The sequence below is a fragment of the Zonotrichia albicollis genome, chromosome 5, assembly GCF_047830755.1.
Source record: "Zonotrichia albicollis isolate bZonAlb1 chromosome 5, bZonAlb1.hap1, whole genome shotgun sequence".
Lineage (NCBI taxonomy): Eukaryota > Metazoa > Chordata > Aves > Passeriformes > Passerellidae > Zonotrichia > Zonotrichia albicollis.
The window spans coordinates 53,787,702-53,815,351 of NC_133823.1; the positions used below are offsets into that span (position 1 = coordinate 53,787,702).

The window sequence follows — 27,650 nt, forward strand, 5'->3', positions numbered from 1 at the left end:
TAAAGAGAACAAAAAGAGACAAAAGCCTCTGGCATCCAATGCAAGATACTGAAAATATCCAGGAAACAGTGATTTGATAGTCTCTTCTTTTTCATTTTCTATAAAAAGCAGGAACAGTTTTAAAATTTTAATTTTGCCAAATATAATCACACACAGAGACAGAAATAATTACATCTAGTCTAATTTTTAGATGCCCTGGAGCATCTTGCCTCAGCCTCCTGCTGCAGCTACAGGAGGATGCAGGTCTCTGTGATATTCTGTGTCACACCTGCCAGTGTCACAGGGACACCTAAGGTACCATAGGACATCATGATGAAACTGTCTGCTCATATTCAAGCAATTCAATTTTGACCTTTCTTGTACAGACTTGGCACAAAAATTGGATATCAGAAATATTCCATTTGCCCCCCCAAAAAAAAAAAAATTGTATCCTTGCTCAGAACAGACTGGGAAAATTTACTTAGGCATGCAAAGCCCAGAATACTGTGCAAGTTCAGCATTTCTCTGTTAATCTGCTACCACACCACATAAAACACTCCTAAAAGTAAAGGACAACCACATTGATCTGGGGCCAAGGACTGAAAAAGCACTGAGATGGAACTAATTTCTTAGCTTTAGAACTAACTTTTCTTCCTTTAGTCAAGGCTATGGCACAGTGGTGATGATAATGTGGCAGCTGAGAAAAGAGAACTTCTGCATCTCAGGCTTCAGAGCAGCTGCTCAAGTATAAGGTGCAAAACAATTGCCTTCCTCTTCCCCTCCTTGCACCACTCCAAACACTGCTCTGCACCTTCCTCTGGCTGCAGGGGATGCTAATCTCACAGGTATAGCCCTGCTGGACACAATTTTCTCTTTGCATGACCCTTTCTGTAACCCAATTTGCCAAAAAGAATTTCAATAACAGAGTTACAAATTGCTTACCTTCCTGTTTAAAGCAGAGGCAACTCAGACAATATGTGTATTTCACCTCTGTTCTGTATCCAGATGTTTATTTTTACAGGTCCCTACTATAGCTATAACTCTGACAAGAAGATTACTCAGGTATCAGTATCTTCCCAGGTAATACTCTGTACAGAAAATCACAGACTCAAGGCTGTACAAGTCTGATATAAAATTCACAGAAATCAGCAGGAGATTTTTGTTACTGAGTAAATGGCCTTTGGATAAGAACTCAAAACAGCTTTGAAAGTGTCTGGTGTCTGAGTACCATGATTTTCTCTTCACTAAATGGCGTGTTAGATCATGGAAGTATTGAGAGGGAGAATTAAAGTATCTGTTACAAGCTCCCCAGATGTTTTTTTGTCCAGCTTTTTATTGGAGTAACAGCTAACTTTTCACTGCACACTTATATGGCATAATTTGTCCCCATTTATTCATCTCCAAGAAAAGCAAAAATTTCAGAGAAAAAGCAATGGGAAATGGGAAGCTTTCACATGGGATTATTATCAGCAGCCAGCATATATATTTGAGCTTATGTAGGAAGAAATATTAGAGGTATGCTGGAGCTAGACAAAATTTCTGACAGAGCTTCCTTTCAGTGATGCATTTAGACTCAGGTTAGTATCCATAAATAACAAAATATAAAAATAGTAAATTAAAATAATTGAGTAGGATAATACTCAGCTTTTTAAACATGAGAAGATACAATAATTCTGAGGCCCTTGGGTACCTCAGATGTCCCTGTGGGACTGGCAGATGCAGCACATAGAAATCCAGAGACCTGCATCCTTTTGGGACTGTAGTGGGAGATGAAGAGAAGTGCTCCAGGGCCTCTAGAAATTGCGTTGGATGCAAATGTTTTTTATTTGATTATATTTGCCAAAGTGAAGTTATGAAAGTTAGACTAAGGTATATTAAGGTTAAGAGAAAAACAAACATAAAAGCACCCAAAGTGCATGTGCTGTTTTAAAAACAAAGGAAATTATTGAATATTTCATCTTAACATTTTTTACTGACAAAAAAAATTTGGTTTGGATTTTAAAAAATCAAAACCAAATTAATTTTAACTTGACATTTACTTCAAGTTTAAAAAATTCCCTCAAAATACTAATCAATAATATACCTCCCATTTTTTTTTCTTTTGCCAGTAGCTTCAAAAGCAAAGGCACTCAAGAGTAGAAAACACACCCTCCTACTCAATATGATGACTGCATACTATCCTACAGTGTTTGACCCATGTACCATGGCATTAATGCCCAATTTGTAGAGGATAAATTTACATATTAGGACATGAATTTGCAATAATAGATAGTTTTACAATGTATAATAGAAACTAAAACTGAAATGTTAATCTTGAAGGTTAAGAACCTTCAAAAATGTTTAAGTGGTGGTTATCTCCCCAGTGTGTGAAACACACTTGGAAGGAAGTCACAGGTGAAAACAATTTAGATTTATTGTTTAATAACAGATTTGTACATATTATCAAATACTCAAGCACTAAGGAGACAGGAAAATCTGAAATATTCATTCGCTCCTAAACATTTGAAGCAGAGTCCAACTTACACAAGGTAAGATGTGTTTTATAGACAGACACTATTTGTTATTAGGTCAGCTACAATAGGTGAAAAAACTCACCTTTTAAAGTCTGATCAAGTAGCAGAATGTCATATTTTAAATATCAGTATAAACAATGCTCTAAGTTTAGTTACATAGGCTAACTATGTTTCAGTGGATAAGGAGAAAATTATAAACAACTGCTGTCAGCCTCCCTGGTGTTTTGATGTCTTTCTTTCCTTCACATCTTTTGAAGGATATCTTTCCAGGAAAGCTTGTCTACTGCTTTTCCAACTGACCTAATTAAGCAGGGAACAGCTACATAGAAATCTTCTCAAGAGTCAGGTGAGCACTGTTTCAATCTCTATGAGCAGCAGTCCTCACTGATGATCTACTCTCATCCCAACATTAGATGCTCTGTAATTAAGTATTTTGTTCGTTGTAGAGTGTAAATTATATATCTATCTCCATAGTGCTCTTATTTCCATAACCACATTTCCACTTTCAGACAACTCCTCTCTTGTAAGATGTTCTCCTTCCCAAATGCAAAACTGCAACATTTCAATATTACAAATGGCCCATCAGCCATATGTTGTTACAACTTTGGGAATTGAAGCCTCACAGCACAACTTTAATGGACTGAAACTCATTTGCAAACATGAAGACACACAGCTGTTTTCCCATGCATTACTTAATGAGTTCTGTACAGAAAAGGGATGAATAAATACTGTTGTGTCTGTCTCAGGGAACCAATAAAAAGTTGATTTATAATCTCCAGTAAATACATAATCTCAGTTGATCCACAATAGATATAAACAGAGCACCTCACTTAATGTCTCCATTAGAAATTTATCAACTCTACCACATTCCTTCCTTCCTTCCTTCCTTCCTTCCTTCCTTCCTTCCTTCCTTCCTTCCTTCCTTCCTTCCTTCCTTCCTTCCTTCCTTCCTTCCTTCCTTCCTTCCTTCCTTCCTTCCTTCCTTCCTTCCTTCCTTCCTTCCTTCCTTCCTTCCTTCCTTCCTTCCTTCCTTCCTTCCTTCCTTCCTTCCTTCCTTCCTCCCTCCCTCCCTCCCTCCCTCCCTCCCTCCCTCCCTCCCTCCCTCCCTTCCTTCCTTCCTTCCTTCCTTCCTTCCTTCCTTCCTTCCTTCCTTCCTTCCTTCCTTCCTTCCTTCCTTCCTTCCTTCCTTCCTTCCTTCCTTCCTTCCTTCCTTCCTTCCTTCCTTCCTTCCTTCCTTCCTTCCTTCCTTCCTTCCTCCCTCCCTCCCTCCCTCCCTCCCTCCCTCCCTGAAATTCCTTTCTTTGTAAGGGTGTTTCTCTGAGTTATTCTTAGTAATATCATCCCCTTAAAGGATTTGAGCAGCCACTTATAAGCACCAATGTGTCTCCTGTATCCTTAGCAGAAGTTTTAGAACACTCTTCAGGGAAGGCTTTAGCTTTTCATTCAGTTTTGTATTTTAGTACATGAATGTAAGGCAGTTTTGCTTCTGTGTTTTTAAGAAATACTGTACAAGCTCAGCAGTCCAGTGGATTGGCAGGGACCAGGGTAACTTGGAGTCACCTTTTGCAAGCCTGGCTCAACAGCAGAATGGTTCCCAGGAGTACTATGAGACCACCTCCTCAAACACTGGCTCTAAACTTGGACAAATCCTGACCAAAAACCCCCACAACTGGGAACCAGAGCTGATGAGGAAAATTTCTGATATTTATCCCAAGTCCTACACTCACCTTTGCTCTTAGGAACTCATTAAGAACTAGCAATTCATATACTCAAATAGACTCCACAAAGCAGCATGTTTCTACAGAGACAAACAGCTCCACCATCATCCAGGTCATTATTGAAGATACTGAACAGGACTGGAACTCTGGGCCACTCCACTAATTACTGGCTTCCAATCTAGACTTTGTTCAGTCACTAGACTTGCAGAATATAACTAGGCAGAGTAAAGATGTTATGGGATTTTTTATTCTAGCCAGATGTTTGAAATTATTACAAAGAGGACACTTTAGGATTTCAAGTGATGCTGGAAAATGCTAAACTGGTGGAGGTATTTGTCCTACTCTAATGGAAAGTACAAACACCTTTTTATATTCTGTAGACAGCATAAGGGATAAGCTGCTTTAATTTCCAACACTCTGCATGAAGCTGCAAGAGTTCACCTGTCTCTTCACCTGCCACAAGAGCTCTCTGTTCCATACTCTGAAATTCTCAGTTGTATTTTAAAGAATATCTTTAACTATATTCACTATCATGGCTCAAGGAGAAGATAAACATACAGAACAAAAGAGCTCATGGAAAAATACTCAGAAAATGGTTGATTCATACTTTGTGTTATCATGCTAATGTGTCAGATTCATTTCAAGAGCATCTCCAGCAGACCATTTTGCCATTAGTGTCCACCTGCAAGCTACAGGTCCCTAGAGCAATTTGGAATTGCTTTCTCTACTCATCTATAATTCACTGACAGTTTTTAAGGAATCCTTGAATCTGAGTCGAGAGTCTTAGGAAGAAGGATCAGTTAAAAAAAAAAAAAAGAAAATAAAAGAAAAACAAAGCAAAATCATGCTGAAAATGAAGCTTTGACAAGTAAAAATCAAAGCTTATTTTCAGAACAGCCTTGAACTGCACAGGCTGTACAACCTATTCCATCACTGTCTGTTTTTGTGCAAGTGAAGGAGCACTTTTAAAAGGCCTTGATAGAGCAAAATGATACATTCCTATATAAACTTTCCTAAATACATAGTTGTCTATTGTGTCAGATACATCATTTTAAGAAGTCTGGTAAAGAAAATGAGAATGTAACACAGCATCTACAGAAGTTTTTAGTTTTATCACAACTATTCCTCAGCAAGGCTCTCTTGTCTAAAAAACTAACTGGAAAGGGACTCATCACAAAGATGCTTCCTTACTGACATATTGTATAGTGTCTATGGAGTTAATTGGTGCTTTTCCAGATTTAGCTCAGTTTGCTGCAGAAATTGATATTGATACTTATATCAGTAGCAGAATTTCTTTGCTAAAATAATGAATTATGAGGAGGGCAATTTGGCCAGTGTCATTGTGTATCACAAACCTATTTCTGGCTAAATACCTTTTAAAAAACAGGTATTCTCCAGACAAATATGCATTAAAGCTGCTAAAAATCCTCAAAAAGGTTTAATTAGACTAATTAATATGTCTTCTCTGACAAAGACACCATCCAGTTCATAAAGTTTGTAACTCTAACCATTTACAAAAGATTTTTGCAATAAATTCCAAGTGCTTCTAAAGAAAGATTGAGAAGAGTCTAGAAAAGACAGCATGTCATTTCAGAGTAAATTCTAAACCTTCTCTGGCACACTTTGTTTCTGATGCACTCACGCTTTGAGTATTTCCCCAGCATGGGGTTACCCACAAGAGCTGTCTAACCCCGATTTTTCTCCTCAAGAAGCCACTTTCCAAATCCGATCATTGTTGCTCACTCCTGTACCTTGTACTGCTTGATTACACTCTTTTTATAACAGAATGACTAAACCTAGTCTACTTGCAACATTCAAGAGATGGATACATCAGGATCTTTACCTTTTTTTTTTTTTTTTTTTGCCTTGAAACACTAACACATCATATGGGTTCATTCCGGAAGTGTTCCCCTGGTGAGTCTTAGGATGCAAGCCAAGGAAAGTTTTTAGGGAAACATGCTATCCACTAGGAAACAATGCAACCATGTAGTCAGGCAAGCTCCTGCCTGCATGACCTAGAAACACTTGAGGTTTTAAAAGCAGGGCTAGTGAAGCAAAGAGACAAAAACCAAATTCTATTTGTCCATTGGTGTACCAATGGGAAGAGCAGCTGTTCAGTCAGAGAAGCAGCCAGAGCAGGCCAGGCACTGGAGCCAGCTCCAGGGAAAACAGCTGCAGCTTGGCAAAGCCTGACACACCAAGAGCAGGAAAAGGGGCTCAAAGCCGAGGTCTGAGAAAAGCATGGCAAAGGCAACTGTTTCAGCTTTACCTGTCCTGAATCAATATACATACTGTGAAACATTTTTTTCTCTCTGGTATTGATACACAGAAAGAGATACTAAAGCCCAACGTATATTGAAAATAAGAATACTGTGACTACTGCAAATGGATTCAGAAACTAAATCCTCTATAATTTAGGGAAAGGTTAAAGTCCACCTTCATTAAAACAACATGAAGCCATAGAATAGACAATCAGACAGTTTACAATGTTTAGGAGATGTTACCATGCTAAGGAAAACCTGTGGAGCAGGAGGAACTAGATGAGTTAGCCAGAGTGATACCTAAAGTTACATGGAATGTGTCAGAATCAGGCCAGACAATATTTCCCCAAGACAGTAAGTGTAAATTTGAACTTTCAAAACTGAAGCTGACAGTGTGTTGGCCTTTGCTTTGCAAGAGCAATCTGTCAGGAGAAATAGGCTGGGTGATTCAATTGCAGAATCACAGAAACAGAGAGAACAGAAATACCTGAAGGGCAGTGTTTGAAGACGTGACTGGTCTAAGATAGTTTGTCCTTATCTTGTTATCTGTTTTTTTCCTTCAGTCAGATATATGGAAAGCTGCACATGCTGTACAACCAAAAATGGTCTGAATTAAATAATCCTGTAGCCAGCAGCAATAATTCAGTGCCCACATTACAGCAGATAACATCATTGCACACCCGTGGACCTGCACCAAGTTGTCACCTACGGATGCCGTGGTTTCCTCAAGAGTTAAGGACTCTGGCTTACAGAACACAAGATGCCAGCATGTGAAAAGAAGCACAAAGCTTGTTGGGGTGCTGGGCAGAAGCAGGTCACCAGCACATGAAGTCATCGTGCTCTGTACTCTGATCACCAGCCCCCTTTACCATGGTGCAATTTCCCAAGCCTCAGGAATTTTCCAGACCTATAAGAATCAGAATCTTGAATTAAAAGCATAGCTGCAATTTGTTGGATGGGAGGCAATTAGGACTGTGGAAAGCAAGTAAGATTATCAAGTCACTGCAGCAGAGGACTGCTATCACAACTGGAACTTTTCTCACATAATCACTCTTGGTAAGCACTGCATATGAAGAAACACATTCTAAAATTAGTACCTTTGGAGGCAAATACAATGAAATTCTATATATCCAGAATCAAAAATATTGCCTGTATTTAGGTATTACGGTCTTTATTAGATTGTAAATTTTTTGTTCCATTTGCTCTTTTATACTATAATTTAAAAATTGGACATAGTCATGTTTGTCTAGTTCACGCCAATATGGCAGGACACAGAAAAGAATTAAATTGTATTTAATTTGCATTAAAAATTGCATTTCTGCAATACTTCAGACAAAATATTCCCAGGAAAACCAGTAAATATTTATTATAATTCTTTTTTTATAAAGTATTATTTCATCTGGGTTAGCTGTATAATCTTGTTCTCCTAGGTTTGAATTTAAACCAGGAACTATTGGAGACAACAGTTTATAGGGTGAGAAAGAGATTAAAGAGCTTGTGTTACTAGAGGAGGTGAAGTTTAATCTGAAACACAAAGTTCACAAGTGATAGGGGGGGGGGAGAGGAAGCACACTGTAGAAGGTGGTGAAAAAAAAAAATAAACAGAAAAGTACTAAGGAGTAAATAACAGTTGATCAAAAGAATTATGTGAATAAGTTGACAGAACTGGCATGAAAAGGTATTAGAAGGAAATGAGAAGATTGCCAATCCTCAGCACTTTCAATAGAAAGCTTGGGAAAACTGAAGGAATGGGAAACAGCCAACCAGCCTTGAGCCAGTAACTCAGCCAGAGCTGACACTGCCCCTCAGCAATGCACCTGGGGCTGCCCACATCCCTCCTGCTGCACCTTGACCAGTGTTGACAAAAGAAAGATTGCTAAAAAATCAGTTTAGGGCTCCTTAACATATTTGATACAAAAAGCAGTAAGGACTTTTGAGTTGCCTCAAGTAATACTCATTGCTTTAGAGCTATTTTTATCACAATTTTACATTTTAAGAAACACTTTTGCATTTGATAACAGAGGAAATCATCACTTAGGTTGTTAATAAGTGCTTGTTAACACTATGCCCCACAGCCAACATAAACACTTTCCTTTTCTGCAGAGAGACTTCTACAGAACCACTTAAGGCAACAACCTCATGTAATTCACATAAATGCATCAAGCTCCAATTTAAAATTTTAATTTTCTGCTCAAATTACTTCAGCTGGGAGTCTGTTCCAAACATCACTCTGACGAATTTCAGCATGCAATTATTCACACAATATTTATTTAAAAAACCATTATTGTAGCCATATTGTCTTTGAGATTAGGCCACTCTATTCCTTGTTCCTTTGTTAACAAGGTGCAGTCAGTCCTGTCCCTTCCCTCTGTTGACTTGACCACACAAGCAATATTGCTGTCACCTCCTCTTACAAGAAGGACCTCAGTCATGCTGACAGCCATTTGTATGTCCATCCCTTTTTCAAAGATTCTCTTCCAGCAAGACTCTCATCTGTTTTTGTCCCTCCTTTCTTCAAAACCATCCATGCTTAGATACAATGGTTAACAACCTCTTAGATATTTGCTCAATTTACAAGTAATAGACATGACAGATCTCAGCAGAAACCTTATAAAACTATGACAGAAGACTAGTTTTTGTAAGTAGTATTATTTACAACAAATTCTGATGAGAAACAAACAACTACAGAGCATCAAAATGAAAACCAACTCCCACTGAAGGAGTTTCAATGGGAACCCCACAAATCTAAGGAAAAAAAATCCTGGCTTGACTGAAACCAAGAGAAATGAAAAGAAAAAAACCCACCCACATACCCAACTAGAATATTCAAGCTGCCTCCAATAAATTGTTTGGAAATATTGTGATCCACATCGGCCAAAACTTTGCTTCTTTTACTTGCTGATGTTACCCGTCTTGACAAAACTAATTCTGTAGATAAAGCATATTTCTTCCTACATTATGTCTGTCTTTAATGGTGGGATATTAATTAACTTCACTCTAAAGGAATTTGTAGAAACAGAAACACTACCTCCATAATTTGGTAGCAGAAACAACAGTGATGAAAGGAAGCCAAGAAGAGAAATAAAACTAGCAATAATGAGCTGAAATCAAGGAATAAGAATTTTCCTGACACCTCAACTTTAAAAGTGCGTGCATGTATCAAAAACCCAAATTAAAAAAATCTCCTACTACATAAGGGCTGCCATACTCTGATCAATCAAATTGGCCTCTTGACATTTCATACGCTTGTTTGTAATAAACTTGCTCCCAAGCTAATTGAAGGGACATCTGTTGAAGTCACACAATAAAAGCTATTTTAAGTTTTTCCCTAAAATCTATTGCTTTGGATGGGCAGGGGAGAAATCAATCCTTCTGTAAAGGGTAAATTGTATCAAATCATTTCCCTTTAGGAGAGCTGAACAGAATAAAGGGACAGAATAAGAAAGCTGGTCAGGCAAAAATACAAGCGTCAGGGAGGACGGCATCATGTATTTACAAAGGAGTTGCCTTTGGATAGACAGAGAAGGAAAAGCTCCTCTCACTTTCCAACCCCTTACTACTTTCTCTGGCTGACAGAAGGGATTCTGTGTTCAAGTTTCACTGTGAGAGGATTGCTGCAGACCTTTTCTCCACACTGCCTTGAAGAATCATCTCTGAATGGAAAACACCTGGTCAGATCAGATGACCAGCATGGCTCCCTCCATCCTTACCCGTTGTGTGATTCTGTATTTCCAATTGCCAGCCTGAACAAAACTCGAGTTCATTTATTCAGAGTAATGATGACATCCAGTGGCCACCAAGTTAATCTCAGCCTATGACAACAAGACAACCTCTTATCTGAATAGATAATCTTTCCATAGAGGTGTGTGTTAACTCCGCTCTTCTATCACTTAGTCTAAAAGCCGGGCAAGCAAGGACTGCACTACAAGGAACACTATAATCACTAAGCAAGCATCTTCCTATTCAGGTTTTATAATAACTATAACCATGCCTTTTCAGCTCTATCTCACACTGAAAAATTAGAGATCAAAAATATAAAAAACTCTTACGCATTTCCATGGTATCCAAAGGAACTGGAAACTAAAAAAAATAGATCAAGAAAGGGGGAAAAGGAGATGTGCATATTGACACACACAAGCCACTCAAGCTGTTGAACCTGCTAGCCATATCTACCAAACTTAGCCATGCTTTTAGTATGTGCTTGTAGAAGACATGGAGGAAACTACTTTTCAAAGTGCTTCATAACAAAAAAGAAATATTTCTGTTTTCCACTTTTGTGAAGAAACCAGTCACAATATGAAAATATGACACTTAGAGCAAGCCTGTGTTCTTTGATAGAAAAGGTCTGTTAAATACTTACTTGCCCAAATATTTCTGGCAGCCCCAAAACTTGACCAGTGAAAACACCAATGCAAATGAAAATGGCTGTGACCTGACCCAATGAACCACGAATTTCCTTAGGAGATATTTCACTCAAATACATGGGGAGGGCACTTAATGAAATGCCTATAAAAGAAGAACAAAACCCATATATTAAGTCAAAACATACTATTATGCCAGGTATGCAACAAATTTCTATTTTAAGGAGCCTGAGTGATAATCTGCTCACAAGGATGGCATAAAAACATGCAAGGAACAGAATTACATCTGTCCATACATAACATGATTCATTTTCCCTGCATGTCTAATTAGTCTCACACCATTTAATAACAATGGGATTGATTATCTGTTACAGATCTACACCAACGTGTGTAGGCTGCTTTTTGATGTGGAGCACCAAAGGTTACTCAGAGATGAGAATCTCCAGAACAGATTTTATATTTTAAATTTTCTCATCCCAAAGCAAGCAAAATCATATTAACATGGGTGTGGGTAAGGGAACAAAAGCCCAGTGCATCAGTCAGACAGAGCAGACATTGTTCAGATGGAGTATTTTTACTGTAAACAGTATTAGCAGATGTTCTTCTCAATACAGGCTTATTGCTGCAATGAGCTCTTCGCAATAGGCATAAAATAAGAGTTGGAATACTGTTTAAAGCCAGGAACAGAATAAACAAATGCATGACTCTGGTCAGTGCAATGGCAATGGTTGCGCAGCTCCAGAAGTTTGGTTGCTTAATGGTAATCTGGGATAAAAATTAGCAGAAACCCTTCCTTCTAGCTGCCAGGTTATTCTGGTGCTGCAGTGCCTCCATGGTTTACTTTCAAACTGGGAACACCATATTGCTAGGAACAACTGATGAAGTACCAACCTTCCCTAGTCCTGCAGTTAACATGGGATCCAAAAACTGCTAAACACAACAAAAAGCAGTGTTAATAGCAGAATAAACTCTCCTAGTCAAGGAGTTTTCATGGCATGGAAACAAATACACTCTACCATGGCTGGAAAAGGAAAGGTGGGGAAACAACAGCTTTGTTAGCAGTGGTGAGCATCCATCCCAGTGTCTCCTCCAAACATCAGATCCTCCAGCCCTTAGTGTGCCATTTTGTCCCAGTGAAATCAGTGTGACTATTGCTAGTCCCTGGAACACCTCTTTGATGTAAAGCAAATTCTGGCAGGGGAAGAGGAGACAGTGTGTGCACTGCACAGGCATTTCAGACATGTAGAGTGTGACCAAAGCTGACCTGCAGTGTGTGCCCAGCACAGGCATTTCAGACTTGTAGAGTGTGACCAAAGCTGACCTGCAGTGTGTGCACAGCACAGGCATTTCAGACATGTAGAGCAGGACCAAAGCTGACCTGCAGTGTGTGCCCAGCACAGGCATTTCAGACATGTAGAGCAGGACCAAAGCTTACCTGCATCCACTCCCATGATGATGCGGCCCAGGATGAGCATTTCAAACGACCCAGCCAGCAAGGACAGGGACATCAGCAGTGCAGCTGCCACTGCAAACACATTATTGAGCACCAATGTGCATTTCCTAAAAGGCAAAGATGGTTTAGGTAGAAACCAGCATTCTGGCAGCTAAATGTAGTTGTATTAGAAGCACACTAAGCTATTATTCTTAAATATCTATAAATAAAAAGCGCCTAACAAACACTGCCTCTTAGATGTGTGGAGTTCTGAAAAACAGCACTATACCCACATGGGTACAGTTTCAAACCTACACCACAGTTTAAAAGAAAATATAACATAGATAACTAAAGAGTTGTACTTCAACAGCACAGCAAGGAACCAGCTTATGCATCCTAAAACCCAATGTCAAGTCTGAGGCTCTGTACATGAGTATAAATAAGCATATTCTGGATAGATGTCTGTATGGAGAACCCAAAGAATATGCTTCAAATATAAGCCAATATAGCTACAGGCACTTTAATGTGACATGAAGTTATTGACACTTCAAGAGCTTCCCAACTGTGACATCACCTGTGTCATTTTAATTCATGCTTAAATTCTTAATATTAAAATCATACATTGATTTTAATTACTTCCTACTTGTAGAGTTAGGAAAAACGTTTGGGCTCATTCAAGTAATAAAAAGCAACGCTTTTCTAAAAATTATTGGAATCAATAAAAATACGGGTTTACATACTTCTTCCCCACTTTACAATCATTTCATTCTATAACAGTTAAATAAAACATTAGGGTTTTATTTTTCAAATAAAATGAACTCTTTTTGGCAAATTATTACTTTGTTAAAAAGCATAAACCAAATCACAAAAATGTGTTTTGAAATTTTCAAAACATCTAAACTTTTGATTTGCCAACACCCTAATTCCTTTTAGTTTTCATCTCTCAGAACTTTCTGCTCAAGTTTGAGGGACAAAAGAAGAGGAGTGACCAGGAAAGCTGTCTATCCCTTTCCTGTCCCACCAGTTCTAATTTTTTTCAATGTGTAAGTATCAAGAGGAAATTTCACCCCCATTGAAAAAGTCACCCAACTTTGCACAACAGATGCAAATGTTTTTGAAAGGAACTATATTTAACACCTGTATTTTTAATCATGTTTCCTGCTTTCTAGTGAGTTTTGAACACTGAATGAATAGCATGGCTTGAAGATAGAAAAATTAGATGCAATTCATTTAAAGTCTATACAGCACAACCATCAGACTGATGACTGTAACCATTTAGAACAGATTTTTCAGATGGATATACGCTCTGAGATGGCTGAAGTGATACATATAATGACAGAACTGGAAAGAAAATGTTCATTTGGGTCAAACAAGTCTTATTCATCTGAAGATACTGCTTTTTTCTCCTTTAATTTAAATAAAAACTATAAAATACATATTGTTGAGAAAAAATTGGCCAGCAAACCCTTATACTATGCAGCTGAGAAAAGCACAGCCTAACTAAGCATGATAAAAACAAAGACTTTGACCGAATGAAAAGGAAATGCAGAGAAGAGAACACTGCATTTAGGGTGTTGCTATGGGAAGCAGTGTCGGGGGCAGGGTTTGGGGACTGTTGGGGCTGCAGGGGTGGCTTCTGTGGGGAGGTGGAGTGAGGGTGTAACAAGGCCACTGGAGGAGAGGGTGATCCAGGCCTGGGCAAGGACTGTGGTCCATGGGGACCCACGCTAGAGCACAGGGGAGTGAGGAGCAAGGAATGGCACAGAGGAATTTGTGCACACTGACCCTGAGCCCTTGCACTGCCCCTTCTCTCACCGAAGGCACTGAGTGTGACCAATGGCTGCGGTACCAAGAGCAAGGAGAGGAGCCTGGTGTGATGCTAAGCCTCTCCCTCCTTCTAGAGAGATCCTAGAAGTGACCTAAACAATCCCTTGAGCATATTGGTCTGGGTGTCAGGATAAACAGCAGCAGACCCTCTTTGTTAGAAGAGGAGAATTTAAGTTACAAAGAGTTAAAGCCACATCTGAACTTGGGAATTATGTTTATGTGGATGAAGGTTCCCTTTCAAAAAATTACTTTACATGTCTCTTGAAGTAAATAGGAATCCAGTAATTTGGAATTTATGTTTTTAACCTTATAGCAATATGATTCAAAAGTGTTCTTTTAAAGTCATGCATTATTTCTGACTAGTGCTTTTAATCCCCCTTAGCTCATTATTCTGTGTCAGTGTAAATGGAGCTCAGTTTCATCATAGATACAACCCTCCAACCTACACTTGAGCAATTTAACAGCAAAGTATTTTATTGTTCTGTCAACATTTCACTGTGTGCTCCTCAATTACCATAATGACGTGTCAGTCTGGGTTCCTAGACCAGACAAACACTCTGCAGGGTGAGCAGCAAACTCAAGAACCACTCTTTGGTGAGCAGCCTTTATTCACAGCCCCTTCCCATCTCTGCTCCAGCACTCTGTATCTGTAACAGAGCTGTTTTCATGGCATCATGGAGATAAACATAATAAACAGCGGCAGAGTCTGCAAGTGTAAAGATCTGCCCTGGAAACCTGACCAGCTCCAGTGGAAGTGTATCTACAGCAGAGATCAGCCACCATTTAAACTCTTTTAACAATGTTATCGATTTTGACAAACCTGCACACAAAGCTGTTCTACTCTTCACTGAAAATTCTAGACTTCTGTGAACCCATTTTTACTTCACTTTGTTTTAATAAAGACTCAACTATTTACTGAGAATTAATTAGTCTGAGTCAGGCACAATTTCATATTTCTAACAAGTATATTAAAACCAAATGCATGATTTGGCAGAAGAAATTGAAAACCTGAAAAAATAAATAATGTAACTATGGAAAATATTTAAAAATTGGAAATCAAGTGCTGAAGTGACAAAAAAAATAATGAAGAATGGGTAACAGCTAAGAATACTGACTTGCTGTAAGCATGAAATGAAGGAACCTGAAAATACACCCTTTGAGATAAAATATGACATATGGACAGGTTGGGAGAATGAAAAATAGACCTAGGAAAGTACAATCTATTGGAAATAGTCAGAATGTGAAACAGGAAAGTAAGAACACTAAAGGTTTACACTTATATTTAAGCCTCAATGATGATGTTCTCCTGTGATTTAGCTGACTAAAAGATATCAAATAATATTGAATTTACAATTAAGAAAAATCCAAATGAGCAGTTATGATGAATGCTACAATGGTGAGGTTTTTTTCCCATGCTCTTCTAAATATAGATAAATGATAAATGACCTTTCAAATCCTATTTGAAAGACTGTATGATACAAAAATTTTACAGAAATACCTAGTTAGTACCTGCAGCAAAAATGCAAACACACACCAATACAAACATTCCTAAAATACTCATATTCTCTATGGTCAAGACTTCATAAAGTACTGCATTGTACAGAATGCCCTACCCCCTTCTTGGGGAAGGCCATACTGGAACTTCATCCTAGTCCAATTCTTCAAACTGTATTTTGAGTTGACACAAGGATTGAAAAAAGAGTAAATTTTTATTACCATATGACAGCAAATTAGATATGATGATAGCTTTGTTTGTTTACAGTAAGATATTTAGTAAACTCATGAAACAAGATGCTGCCAGTCTTTTCTGAAATAATTTGTATTTTATGTATTTTCCTTTGGCATATTTGACAAGTCACACTCCTTGAGATCTCAACCCACTGCCTGTTCAGAGCAAATGGCTTCTGCCACTCAAATGATGCACAGTAAGTTTTCAGAATTTAAAGTTTTGTTTTGTTTTGTTTTGTTTTGTAATAAAAGTAAAACCTTCTAGAGAGACTAAGTGCGAAACTACTTTAGAAAATGCAAGTTTTCCAAAACACTTACCTCCCAAAGAACTTCACAATTGGGGTTACAATAATGGCACCCACAAGGCCACCGATGGCAAAAATGGAAACGGTTATCGACCAGAGGAGTGTCAGCGTGCCTTCATCCACTGAGAAGCCATATCTCCTCTCCCAAGTTTCATTGTAAAACTTCTTGATAAACTGAAAGAAAATAAATAATAAAAATATGTGCAAAAAAATATATCACACTTGAGGAATACAACTGAGAGAAACAGAATTAAAAACTCAGAAAACCCGCAGTAGCTTTCTTGCAGGAATCACTTCTGCTCTTCTGTCTCTCTCCTCTGAAAAATGGGGCTTCATTTATAGACAAAACTACAATAAAGCTAGGTGAGTCTGTCCAAGCATATATACCTATAACTACAAGGCAGTACCAAACCTTGTATGGGGATGGGGAAAAATCTCCACAGATAGCCAAGAATGCCCAGGATGAGATCACCCTTTAGCCTTTAACTTGCCAAAGTTTACACTCTTCCTCTGCTTTCCTCACATGAGCACAATCACAGATTTTTGAAGGATGCCTTCTAACAACATCCCTTCCCTGATGTTTAATTAGAATAAGTTTTTCATCTTTTTAAAAGGTAAAGATGTCATAGCTCCAGGACAGTGTTTTAACACAGTCTCTGTTTGCCTGCAGAGACATCTCCTATTTACTTTCTCTTTAGTCAAGCTTCCTTGTTTTTGTGCTGCTCCTGTTTCAAAACCAAGGAAATGCCACTGTAGTGCCTGATGCTCTGGTGAGGATGCAGTACCAAGAAGTCACAGTCACTACAGCAGAAGGGCACAGCACACTTGGGAAAAGCTCTCAAGCTCTACAGTACCAAAAGTTTGATCTTGTATCTTTACTTACTTCTTCCCAGTTTCTTCTCAGCATAATATCCCACCACATTTTCCCTGTTAAAACTAGGAATTTCAAACTTTGCCTAAAGTCTGGCCTTGGACACATGAAATATTCTATTTGAGGGCTTTTAGCAAACTAAAATCATCACCTCTCCATCTACAAAACACCTAAGAAAGGTGAAGGTGGAATATACAATTTCTTGTCTTCCATCCATCAAATTTAATACTCTTTTTACCCTGAATTTAAAGGAGAACAAGGTTATTTCTCCCATCCCATCTTGAATGTTTCCAAACAGACAGGGGAAAAAACATTTAAAAATAATCTTAAAAATAAAAAAGACAAGTCATTTTGGTGCTTGAATCATTTAGAAGTTTCAGAGTAAGATTACAAATGAATCTGCCATTAAATCAAGTAGTAACATCTTAGTTCTTTAACACCAATATTCAGTTTATATTTTGATTCAGACATCTTCCTGTCTATTTGAAATTAATTTCTGATAGTAATGATTACTGAGACAAAACACTTTTAGAACACTAATAGCATTTCTTGTTAATGATAATGGCTAAAAATAGTATGTAAATTACTCTCCCCTTGTGTTATGACTAATTTTCTCAGCATAGCTTAGTTATTTACAAGAAGACATCAAATAACTGCAAATCTTCAAGAAAAGAAAGTACAAACTAAAACGCTCACTAGTAACAGATAGATGGATGTTCTGACATGTACTAACACCTCTCTCTGGACTCCCATTGCCAATAAATAGGAAGCTAATAAAACATAGAACTTTTCAGAAGATGCACATGAAAAAAAACAAACTTGGTAGAACAAATCCACTGGTTTCAAATCCATTAAATTCTGTGTAAAACTCTCTTGGGAATTTTTGATCAGGTCTCTCAATAACACTAAAAGCATATAAACTTGTACATAGAAATTTTAGCCTGTAAACAAAGCCTACAAAAAATGGTGGCTGACAGATATCAGTATCTTATTTTCTCAACTGCCTCACTTCATTATGATAGTAGTGCTGGGATGAGAAAGACAAGAGGAATATAAGGAATATATAAATTTTTATATATATGAATTTAATGGATATATTTTAAAAACAAGAGAAATATTTTCCTTGTCTTACCCCTAGTTACAGAGGTCACTCACACACAGTGACAACTACAGAACCAGCTGTCACAGCAGGCTGTGTGTTTGTGCCATAGGAACTCAGAGCTGCAGCCTCCTGCAGGAAGAGGGCAAGGGCTGCAGAGCAGAAAGTAGCAGGGACTTGGCTTCCCTCACAGAGCACAAAGCACATCATTGTTTCACAGGCATTGCCACAATCAGTCCATGAAATGAACTGGAGAAATCCAGCTCAGAAAAAGACAGCTTCATCTTATATTCAATTAAAGCTTTTGTCTTCCTGTTGCCAAATAGCTCCCATATGTTTTTAATAAATTCTGGTGACTCTTTGAACAAGCCCATGGAAACTCGTAATTCTGGGTTTCTCAGGGAATCATACCTGTGATGGGCCATGCTCTTTCCCACAGAACCACAGGGAACTGAGTGGGAAGCAATCTCAGCTCTGAACAGAGTATGTGCAGTTTATTTCCCCCTTGTAACAATCAGGAAGTCAGACTAACTCTGCCTCATGAGATGACCTGAAATAAAGCCCACCAGTGAGAACTGTAGGAGAATTCCCCTGTCGTTTGATGAGCTGACACAACTTGTGGCACTGAAAGGAAATGGACACAAGAATTTACATATAGTTCTTCAACAATTCAGTCTTAAATTTTACTCCATTCACTCCATCAGCTCCTGCTGACATGCTCAGTTCTAGGATCCTGGAAACATTCTGTGTTTTAGTCAACTGTCATAATCAAGCCCTTTTTCACTACTTCTCAAAGGGTTATACAGTCTTCCTCTAAGGCTGTAGGACTTCAGCATCAAGAGGAATTGTACTGAGGTAGACAGGGGCAGAAGATACCCAACATCCTATACAGAAAAGGACAATCTGACATTGTCAGCCGTGAGCTGAATGTCACCACAAGAAATTATTATTCCTACCAAGTTTATAAAGGAAACACAGGGTACAACTTGTAGGAATTACTGCATTCCCAGTATAACTTGTTACAAGGCTGGTTTTTGTACTGCTACAAGATGCTCAGCTGTGGTGTTTCTGTCATCTCACATCGTTCCCAAAGGGTCACCTTGCAGCAGACTGATTGAGTCACATACAGGAGAAAACAGATGGGGCAAAGGTTCCTTTTGCTGTGGTGCTAGAAGCACAGCTCTGATGTGGCTCACTGCTGCCCACCATGGCCATGACCTCAGCCTTTGCTCTCCCTTCAGCCTGGTCACTGCAGCTGCAGGGACAGGGACACGACAGTGGTCTGCTGTAGGCAAATGGATGGCACACATCAATCCTAGAGAGAGGGCCGGAGGACAGAGTGGTATTTTCTTCTTGAACTACACACCTTCCTTGTCAGTAGGACTGCTCCTTAGCCCTAGCTAATGGATGGCTTAACACGAATAAGAGAGTTATGAAGTTCTCAATCAAACACTGAACACCAAGGGAGACTTCATGCATACCTGTAATGGTTTGACCAAAGCCATCAGCATAGTGCCCAGTTCCAGCACAAAAGCCACGCTAAAGATTGCAAACAGAACCAGACAATCCTGGAAGTGTTATTAAGTACAAAACCTGGAATTTAGCATTTTTCACAGGGCTGCATCTTCAACCTCCCTGCCCACACCACTGTAATCTATCAATCATATGATTCAAAGAGAACTTTCTGAGTGCTGCAAAGGGGCACATCCCATCATCCTTTCTTTCCCTTACTCCTGCAGAAAGTGACAGAAAGCTCTGACTGCCAGGACAGTCCATTTTTTAAATGGTACTTAAAAGTTTAGAAATTGGCTCATTCTCACTGCTCTGCTGACAGCCCCAAGACAGTGCAGGAAGGATTTTTCCATCAGGACAATCAATACCATTGCTCACAGAATTACAGCTTCTTGCTGATTTTTTCTAAGCTGTTTTTATCCTCTGATGACTGCAAGGTAAAGTGATGACTGGACATGTCATGCTAACATCCAGTTTATCCAGCCTTGAATAACTAGTATACAAAAGGAACTTGAAGAAAACTCCCAGAAGTTATTAAGTAAGCAATTAAAGATTTCTATAGGCTGAGTCTCTTCCTGCTCCTTTGGGTCAACAGTTTACCAAGTAAAATCCACATATAGAACATAAATTTTAAAAATGCTTCTTTTGTTATTTGCATAAATATTGCATCCAGCTTTAACATTAAAAACCTGCTTAGGTATAAATCTAGCAACATATTTTAATAGGAGATTTTCATAAAAGAAGGAGCTTAGCTTTGGAAGTGAACTATTTTGGAAAGGAACTAAATATTGGGCACAGTTTATTTCCAATATTTACCAGCTACTTTTCAAAATAGTGTTGCTTGCAACTCCCCTGAATTGCTTCCTGCTGTGCTTGACTGAATTGAGGGTCTCGAGACAGCCAGTGTAAAAACAAAATGTTCAGATTTCCATTTGTAATAACTGATATTTTAATGAAATCCCCACAAATTTTGTATACTGATTTCACAGTGCTCTATTCATCAAATCTATCCCACATGTTGCAGCCAGTAGTTGAAGAAGTTTAGAATTCAGAACCAAACAAGACATCACAACAGAACAGGGGGCCCATTATTTAAGAGGAAACCAGAGGCATTATTTACAATATCAGTGCTGTGGGAATGAAATATTGTGCAACCCTCTAGAATTGGATGACGTGAACAGAAGTTGCTGAACATGTGCTCGCAGCCATTGAATACTCACCAGTCAGATATTACAATGCTTTATCACATAAAAGTGTGCAAGAAGAGTCATGATTAGCCTGGACCTGGGAGAATGAGAAGCAAACCATGTGCACCCATTCACCTCAACAGCAGCATTTAGCTCTCTGACACTTACTGAATTTATGTGAAAACCTCACGGGAAGCAGAAGGAAGGTTTTGGGCAAACAGTGTTGCTATACGAGATTTAATCCCCTTCTACTATGTAATCAGGGGTACTTTAAAGGCAGGATGCTGAGGAGACAATAGTTGGACAAGGCTGCCCTCTACTGATTTAAATTCCACTTTAGTCAGTCACTTACCCCCGCGGGAGCGTTCACCACCGACAGATTGTAGCCGTAAAGAAAAGACGACCCAAAAGCACCAGTTAAGGAGGCTACAACAAGACTCCCAGACCAATTCTGCAAAACAAAGAAAAGACGCAGACATTGCTAATACACTCAGAATTAACATACCTCAGGTTTTAAACACCCTTTAGCTATCTTGCATAGCTCCTGCAGGCAGATGTCCTTGCTGCAGAATAATATCCTGAAACACTTCCCCCTGCTCATTCTGAGAAACATTACATTTGAAGTGACAGCATGTCACTTAACATCTATGGAGGCATAAGTGAATATTTGAACTTCTTTCAACCTCACAGAGTTTTGCTGCAAGTGTTCTACATCAAAAAGTAGAATGCTGGGGAAGCATAATCGCAGCAAAGGAAACTGTTGACAGTATATCATTAACACAGTGAAGTGAGGTATAGCATATATGTGATACAACAGGTCTGTGGGTAGATCTGACTTGGCTGAAAATCCGTGAGATGGTGTGCACACCACACCCCCCCCCCAAAAGGATTAATGAAATTGTGACCAAAAACATTAAAATGATGCCTACAAACTTGCATACTTGCACTGTGTGCAAGTTTCCAACAGTAACTGTTGCCACACCACTTGCCACACGCTCTCCAGTGCCCTTTTCCTAGTGGCACACCCATACTTCTCCCTCCCTCAGGGCTCCCCTCATCCTCTTCATACTCTTTTCAGCACAAATCTGCACTTTCTGCTTCCACATCAGCTGTTGAATAAAAGGTAGAAATGCTTTGATTTGAGAGATTTTGCATTCCTTTTCAACTTCCCCAGTGTTACTTTCTGCCATTCACTTCTCCTGCTGGATGACAGAATATGGCAGAAGAGATCATTCCCAGCCATTCCCAAGAGACATTGGAGTTAGTGTTTGGGTGGCTGGTCAATTGCAAATCTCATTGTGTAGATAATGAAAGACAGCTCTGAATGTGCTAAAATGAATGTATTTTTAATGTGTTTTCAATTTAAAAACCAGCTATGATAAGAATATAGAATTTCAGGCACAGTTCACTGCAATTTGTGCCCAGCTTCCTCATTCACTGAAGCCACAATCGTTTCAAAAGGAGGAAGACCTGCTTAAGCATGCCTAAGGAACTCAGCTTCAGTTCTATCACTGACCACACCACAACAGGTTAATGAGTGAATATGTTGTGTCAGCTGCACAGAGCTGTGTGGTCACTTTGGGAAAAGCAGGTCCTGAGCATGAAGGAAGGTTGTGTAGCTGGCACGTGGCATGGCTGCAGTGACAGTGACTGGAACGAGCTCCACCAGCCCTGTTGGCACAGCTGGGCAGGTGGACACACCGTGGTTATGGGCATGTGCCAGAGCTCCTGTGCCACAGTTGTCACCGGCTCTGTCACCTGTGGAGACTGGATGAGACACCCGGGTGCCAGGGTGGGGAGCACAGTGTACAGCCCAGCCTTTGTGGGTCTGCCACGCTCGGAGCTGCCAGCTCTGAGTGTTCAAAATGAATCCTGCAGGACAGCTGGGTGCTTTTAACTTCATCCACATGGTGTGGGAACATTTTAAGAGATTACACAGTTCATTAACCAGCCTGCTTTTGGTCAGGTCAGGAGGAAGTGTGCAGGGGGCCAAAAGCCTTGTGTACGAAATATATCCCGTTGAGATCATTACATAAGCCAAACACAATTTATTGTTAATAGCCAGCTTCTTAAAATGAGCCTGCCACACACACACAGAGTTTGCACCATTACTTTGTCAACAAAATGCAGAAACTTGACATAAGGCTTTATTTAACTTGTGAGGATAACACCTCATATTGGGTGCTTATTGTTTCTCTGCTATGCACAAACATTCCTGCACTTAGAAGGAATTGCTACTACTCTGAATGAATGCTGGGGAAAATATTTCTGGTGGTCTACCAGGCTGCTCCCAAAGGGTTCACAAGCACTAAGTGTGAGTTCCCAAGTGTTATGCAGTAATCTCAATGCAATATTTCTAAAGGGCTCTACTTCAACAACATTAGACACATCAGAAAATCCTGCAATCAAAATTATTTGGAACATATAGCCAAATGGTTATTAAAATCATCAATGAATGCATAAAAATTTCAGTACAGGCAAATTATATGCACGTGAGGCTAAGTGGAAGATACTGCAGGGCAAATCACAGAGGTGCACAGAAAATTTCACACTGTGACAGCTGGGTTTAGAAACTTATTCAATACTATGGAGTTTTTAAGTATATAGGCAGCTGCAGAAAACTTTAGGCTCACTCAATTCAGAGGTTTTGGAACTTGGAACATGAACTTCAACTTCTCCATGGCCTGTCTCCTCATTTACTATTTTAAATATTTGCTCAGGTTTCAGCAACACCAGATAAAGACAAAAGCAAGAATGCAAAAAAACCCCAAAAATCAAACTGTTGCTCAAAAAAAATTTACCCTGTGGCAACATTAGTAAAAGATAAGCACAAGCCCCAGTGTCTTTTAAATGGCCAGGAAGCAAGAAGGCAGCCACGCCTCCTTCGCAGGTGCTCCTTGGCTTCACGGCCGGGCGTGTGTGTGCTCATGCGTCCCTGCTGTCAGCCCAGGGCAGGGACGTGTCACCGTCACCACAGCAATGAGAGTTCAGTCAGGAAAGCTGCATGTCAGCTCACAGCAAACACCTGCAGGTACCCAAGGATTGCTTACTTGTGAAAGCCCACGTTTTTGGTCTAATCACAGATCCCAGATCTGTGCTCTACAGATGTTTCTCGCAACTCCAGCCCTTGTTCAGTATGCAGTGAAATATTTGTGCTGGCTACCATGAGTCTCAATTTGCCTTTTTTTTTTTTTTTTAAATTTACTGCATGACAGTTCGCACCTCATTTTTCAAAACACAGTTTAGAGTGTTGTACTTTGGTTAGTTATAGCCCCCTCCTCAGACTAAAATTAAGCACAATCGTTAGCGGCAAACATTGCATGCATGCATACGGAGGTTTAATATTTTTAAATAGCTATTGCTGATTGACTCAGGAAGGCTGGACTCTGGAGCACTATACCGGGGAGCCGCAGCTCCGGCTGGGCCAGGCGCTCCCGGCCGGTGCCCGCTGTCCCGGCGCCTTCCGCCAGCTCTGCCCTCGGGGCTGCGGGCTATCAATGGAAACCTCCGTCCCTCTCTCCGCCTCTGCCCTCGCCCTGCGAACTTTGCAATAGGATGGTCCTGGGGAGCAGCGAGGGAGCAGCAGCCGCGCCCTCGCCTCGCTCAGCGCTGGCCGGCCGGCGCTTCACCCGCGGCAGTGGCGGCGGCGCCCCCGGCCCCGCGCTGACCCCGCGCATCCTCCACGTCCCGGCTCGGCGGCTGCGGTGCTTTTAGCTCTGCCCAACACCGGCTCCCCTGCACCGGCACCAGCAACTTCCCGAGCGGGGACGGGCGGTGCAACCTGTGAGCTGTGCCCGGCTCTCGGGGAAGCCCCGGGCTGTTACTCCGGCTCCCGCAGCTTCCGCGCACCACCCTCCCCGTCACTCCTGAGAGGATGGGAATCACTCCCGTTAATCCTCCCCGAGGCGTGGGCATCGCCGCAGCGCCGGGCTCGCTCCCGCTCCGCGGTAAGGGCTGCGGGCATTCCCGCACCACGGAAAGCGCCCCCCACTACTTACACCGCGGCCGCCGCCCCCCGCTCCGCGCTTCACCAGCGTGTGCGCCTCGGGCTCCGCCGCTCCGTCCATGGCTCCGTCCGCGCCGCCGCCGCACGGGCGCTACGGCCGCGCATCTCCGGGGGCAGCGGGGGCGCGGCCGCGGGGGGCGGCGGCGGCGGCGGGGGGGCCGCGCCGGGAGCTCGGGGGCGTTCGGAGGTCTGCGGCCCTGTCCCGGTCCCTGCCCCTGTCCCTGCCCCGGTCTCTGGCCCTATCCCTGTCCCTGTTCCTGCCCCTGTCCCTAACCCTGCCCCTATCCCTGTCCCTGCCCCCTTCTCTGCCCCTGTCCCTGCCCCTGTCCCTGCCCCGGTCTCTGGCCCTATCCCTGTCCCTGCCCCGGTGTCTGCTCCTGTCCCTGCCCCTATCCCTGCCCCTGCCCTCGTCTCTGCCCCGGTCCCTGCCCCTGTCCCTATCGCTGTCCCTGCCCTTGCCCCTTTCCCTGTCCCTGCCCCTGTCCCTGTCCCTATCCCTGTCCCGGCCGCGGGAGGAGGCGGCTCTCGGGAGGGGACTGATCCGGTGCCCGGGGCTGCGGGCAGGACCCGAGCGATGGGGAGGAAGCACGGGCTCGCTGCTGTTCGTGCTCGCACATAACTTAGGGGAAGGTGCCCGCCCGCCGCCGTGCCCGGGGCTGTCCCTCCGCGGGCACTGAGCCAGCAGAGCACGTAGGGCAGGGCAATGTCACCACTCGTGTCCATCGCGGCCCCGCCGCCGAGTGGCAGCTGGGGGACCACGGCTTGCAGGGACCCCTGCCGCGGTCCCGACTGGAGATCCGCGCAGCCTTTCGGTGAGCAGGACTCTAGACTAAGGCGAGAAAGACTTCCCGTTGCCGAGGGTAGAAAGTGAAGGTACCACAAGACCTGTAGGCAATTAAGATGTTAAGGATGTTTCCACAGCCTTAGGAGGTTTAGATCTGACACGCCACACTACTGCTGTGTTAAGGATGGGGATTAGGCATGCCACCTGGGGAAGATAAAAGCTTTCAGCTATTATATTTGAAGGTACCTACTTGCAAACACGGAATTTTGAACTGCTAAGAGTCAAATGACACCTTCTAGTTGGCAATGATGTGCATCTGGGAATTGTCCCCAAGTGACTGTAGCTGATACTGGTGTAAATCTGAGCTGTTTTCACTTCTGATATGTACATACCTCAGAACTATCTCAGAGCTCTTAGAAACATAGTAAATAATTCCACTAAGCAATGCAGGCTGGGAAACAGTTTATGATGCAGCAAGTTCAAGGTGTCATTGGCTCAGATCAAGATGACTGGTGTTTGAATAGAAAGCCAGAGGATACTCATGAGCATGTACAATTATTATACATGTTGATAGAAGATCTGGACAACATTTATCATCCCTTTGAATTGTTGTAAGAGTCAAAAAATTAAGTCAAGTTGGGAGAATCAAGCCCCTGGAATATATAGAGTGATATTGAGATGAATCAGACACCTGTGTCTTGTTTTGTTTCATGTTAAATAGGTGCAAGTAGTTCAGTTCATACTCAAATACAAATACCATGGCTACATGTGATTAATATGTACATAATTTCTCACCTTAACATGCTCACAATTTTTGACCCTTTCCAATCACTGTTGGTTAGTTACAGAAACTAAACATATGCTACTCAAAAAAAGAGTAAGTATTCATATAGGTTCCAAATAATTATTTTATAATAATTATTTTATAATTATTTTATAATTATTTTCTACCTCCAGTCTCCAAATAGCAAACAAATGCCTTGAAAGAAGATTTGATTAATTCACTCACCACTTTTTTCTTTACTGCATTATTTTCTTTCATCATGCCGTTGCTTTGCTGTTTGTTCTCCATTCTGTTACCTTGTGAAATAATAGCTGAGGAAGAAAAGAAGAAAGTTGTGCTACTGTTCAGGAGGGAAAAAGATGCAGGCTCTTTAGTAGATATGCTGTCACTGTTAGAGTAGGAACTTCAGACCCAGAGCAACTACAAAAGAAGTTTAGTCAGTCAGGTGGAACTACATTACTATGGCTGAGCTCCAGCCAGGGCACTTGGATTAATTGTTGGTGTGATTCTAAAGATTATTAGACCTATACTAGCTAGGTCATTGCACATTTGCAAATTTGGAAGAGTCGATTTATTTACTCCTCTATCAAGCAAATTCTTGCCTGTACGTCACCATAAGTACTTAAATAATGTTAAAGGGCATTTTAATCTTAATTTATGAAGATACTAAACTGGTTTCAGAGACAATCTGATATTTACATGGTGCTTCATTGTATGATCTTGGGCAGTCTGCCAGTTTGTTCAGTTAATTTGGAATAAGGATTACTGTGTTATTCCGCTTCAACCTCTTGAGATGATAGTGCATTTCAAGACTTTTGCTTATGTGGCCATTGTGGTAATGATAGATCCAGCCCTGAATACAAGTTGTCTTCCGGACAGGAGTCCACAAGGCAGTGAGCCATGAGACATGAGGGAGTAACAGGCAGTTTGGTGAAGCAGTTTGGTTGTTGAGGCCATCACATTTACAAGAGGGTTTTAGGATGGAATCACTTCCATGAGACATTGACATTACTGAGGCCATTATATCAGATTGCTCCAAGCAACCAATCTGAGCTTCTAAGTGAGAGAAACCAGCGAAGTAACAACATCCTAGAAGCACTAAAGCCAGAAAAGTTTCCTTCTTCCCTCTCTACTTACCAGTGCAGTCAATGCTAACAACCCACAAACAACCTCCTTTCCCTCTGCTTCAAGGGGCCTTAGTCAATTCCTGCTAAATTGTTCTTCAAAAAGGGCTTTCATGGAAATGTATTTCACTTTAGAGGAGAGAGCCTTAGTCTCATCAA

At 41.0% G+C, this 27,650-nt stretch overlaps 1 protein-coding gene and 1 long non-coding RNA gene across 3 annotated transcripts in view; one reads left to right on the forward strand and one right to left on the reverse strand.

The window, feature by feature from the left end:
• SLC2A9 (solute carrier family 2 member 9) overlaps nt 1–25,056 on the reverse strand; it is an 80,301-nt gene extending 55,245 nt beyond the window's left edge. The window contains exons 1-5 of one of the 2 annotated variants that reach the window (XM_074541760.1): nt 24,792–25,055; nt 21,146–21,244; nt 16,138–16,298; nt 12,268–12,392; nt 10,832–10,977 (exon numbers count right to left, since the gene is read on the reverse strand). In XM_074541760.1, the coding sequence (XP_074397861.1) occupies nt 10,832–10,977; nt 12,268–12,392; nt 16,138–16,298; nt 21,146–21,244; nt 24,792–24,860 (600 nt within the window). In that variant the 5' untranslated portion in view covers nt 24,861–25,055. Of the gene's footprint in view, nt 1–10,831; nt 10,978–12,267; nt 12,393–16,137; nt 16,299–21,145; nt 21,245–24,791 lie in introns of both variants that reach the window. The other variant, XM_074541761.1, reaches the window with a different exon arrangement.
• The window catches only part of LOC141729187 (uncharacterized), a 33,210-nt gene continuing 29,903 nt past the window's right edge, over nt 24,344–27,650 (forward strand). The window contains exon 1 of the long non-coding RNA XR_012580502.1: nt 24,344–24,740. This is a non-coding gene — a long non-coding RNA (uncharacterized LOC141729187). The remainder of the gene's footprint in view (nt 24,741–27,650) is intronic.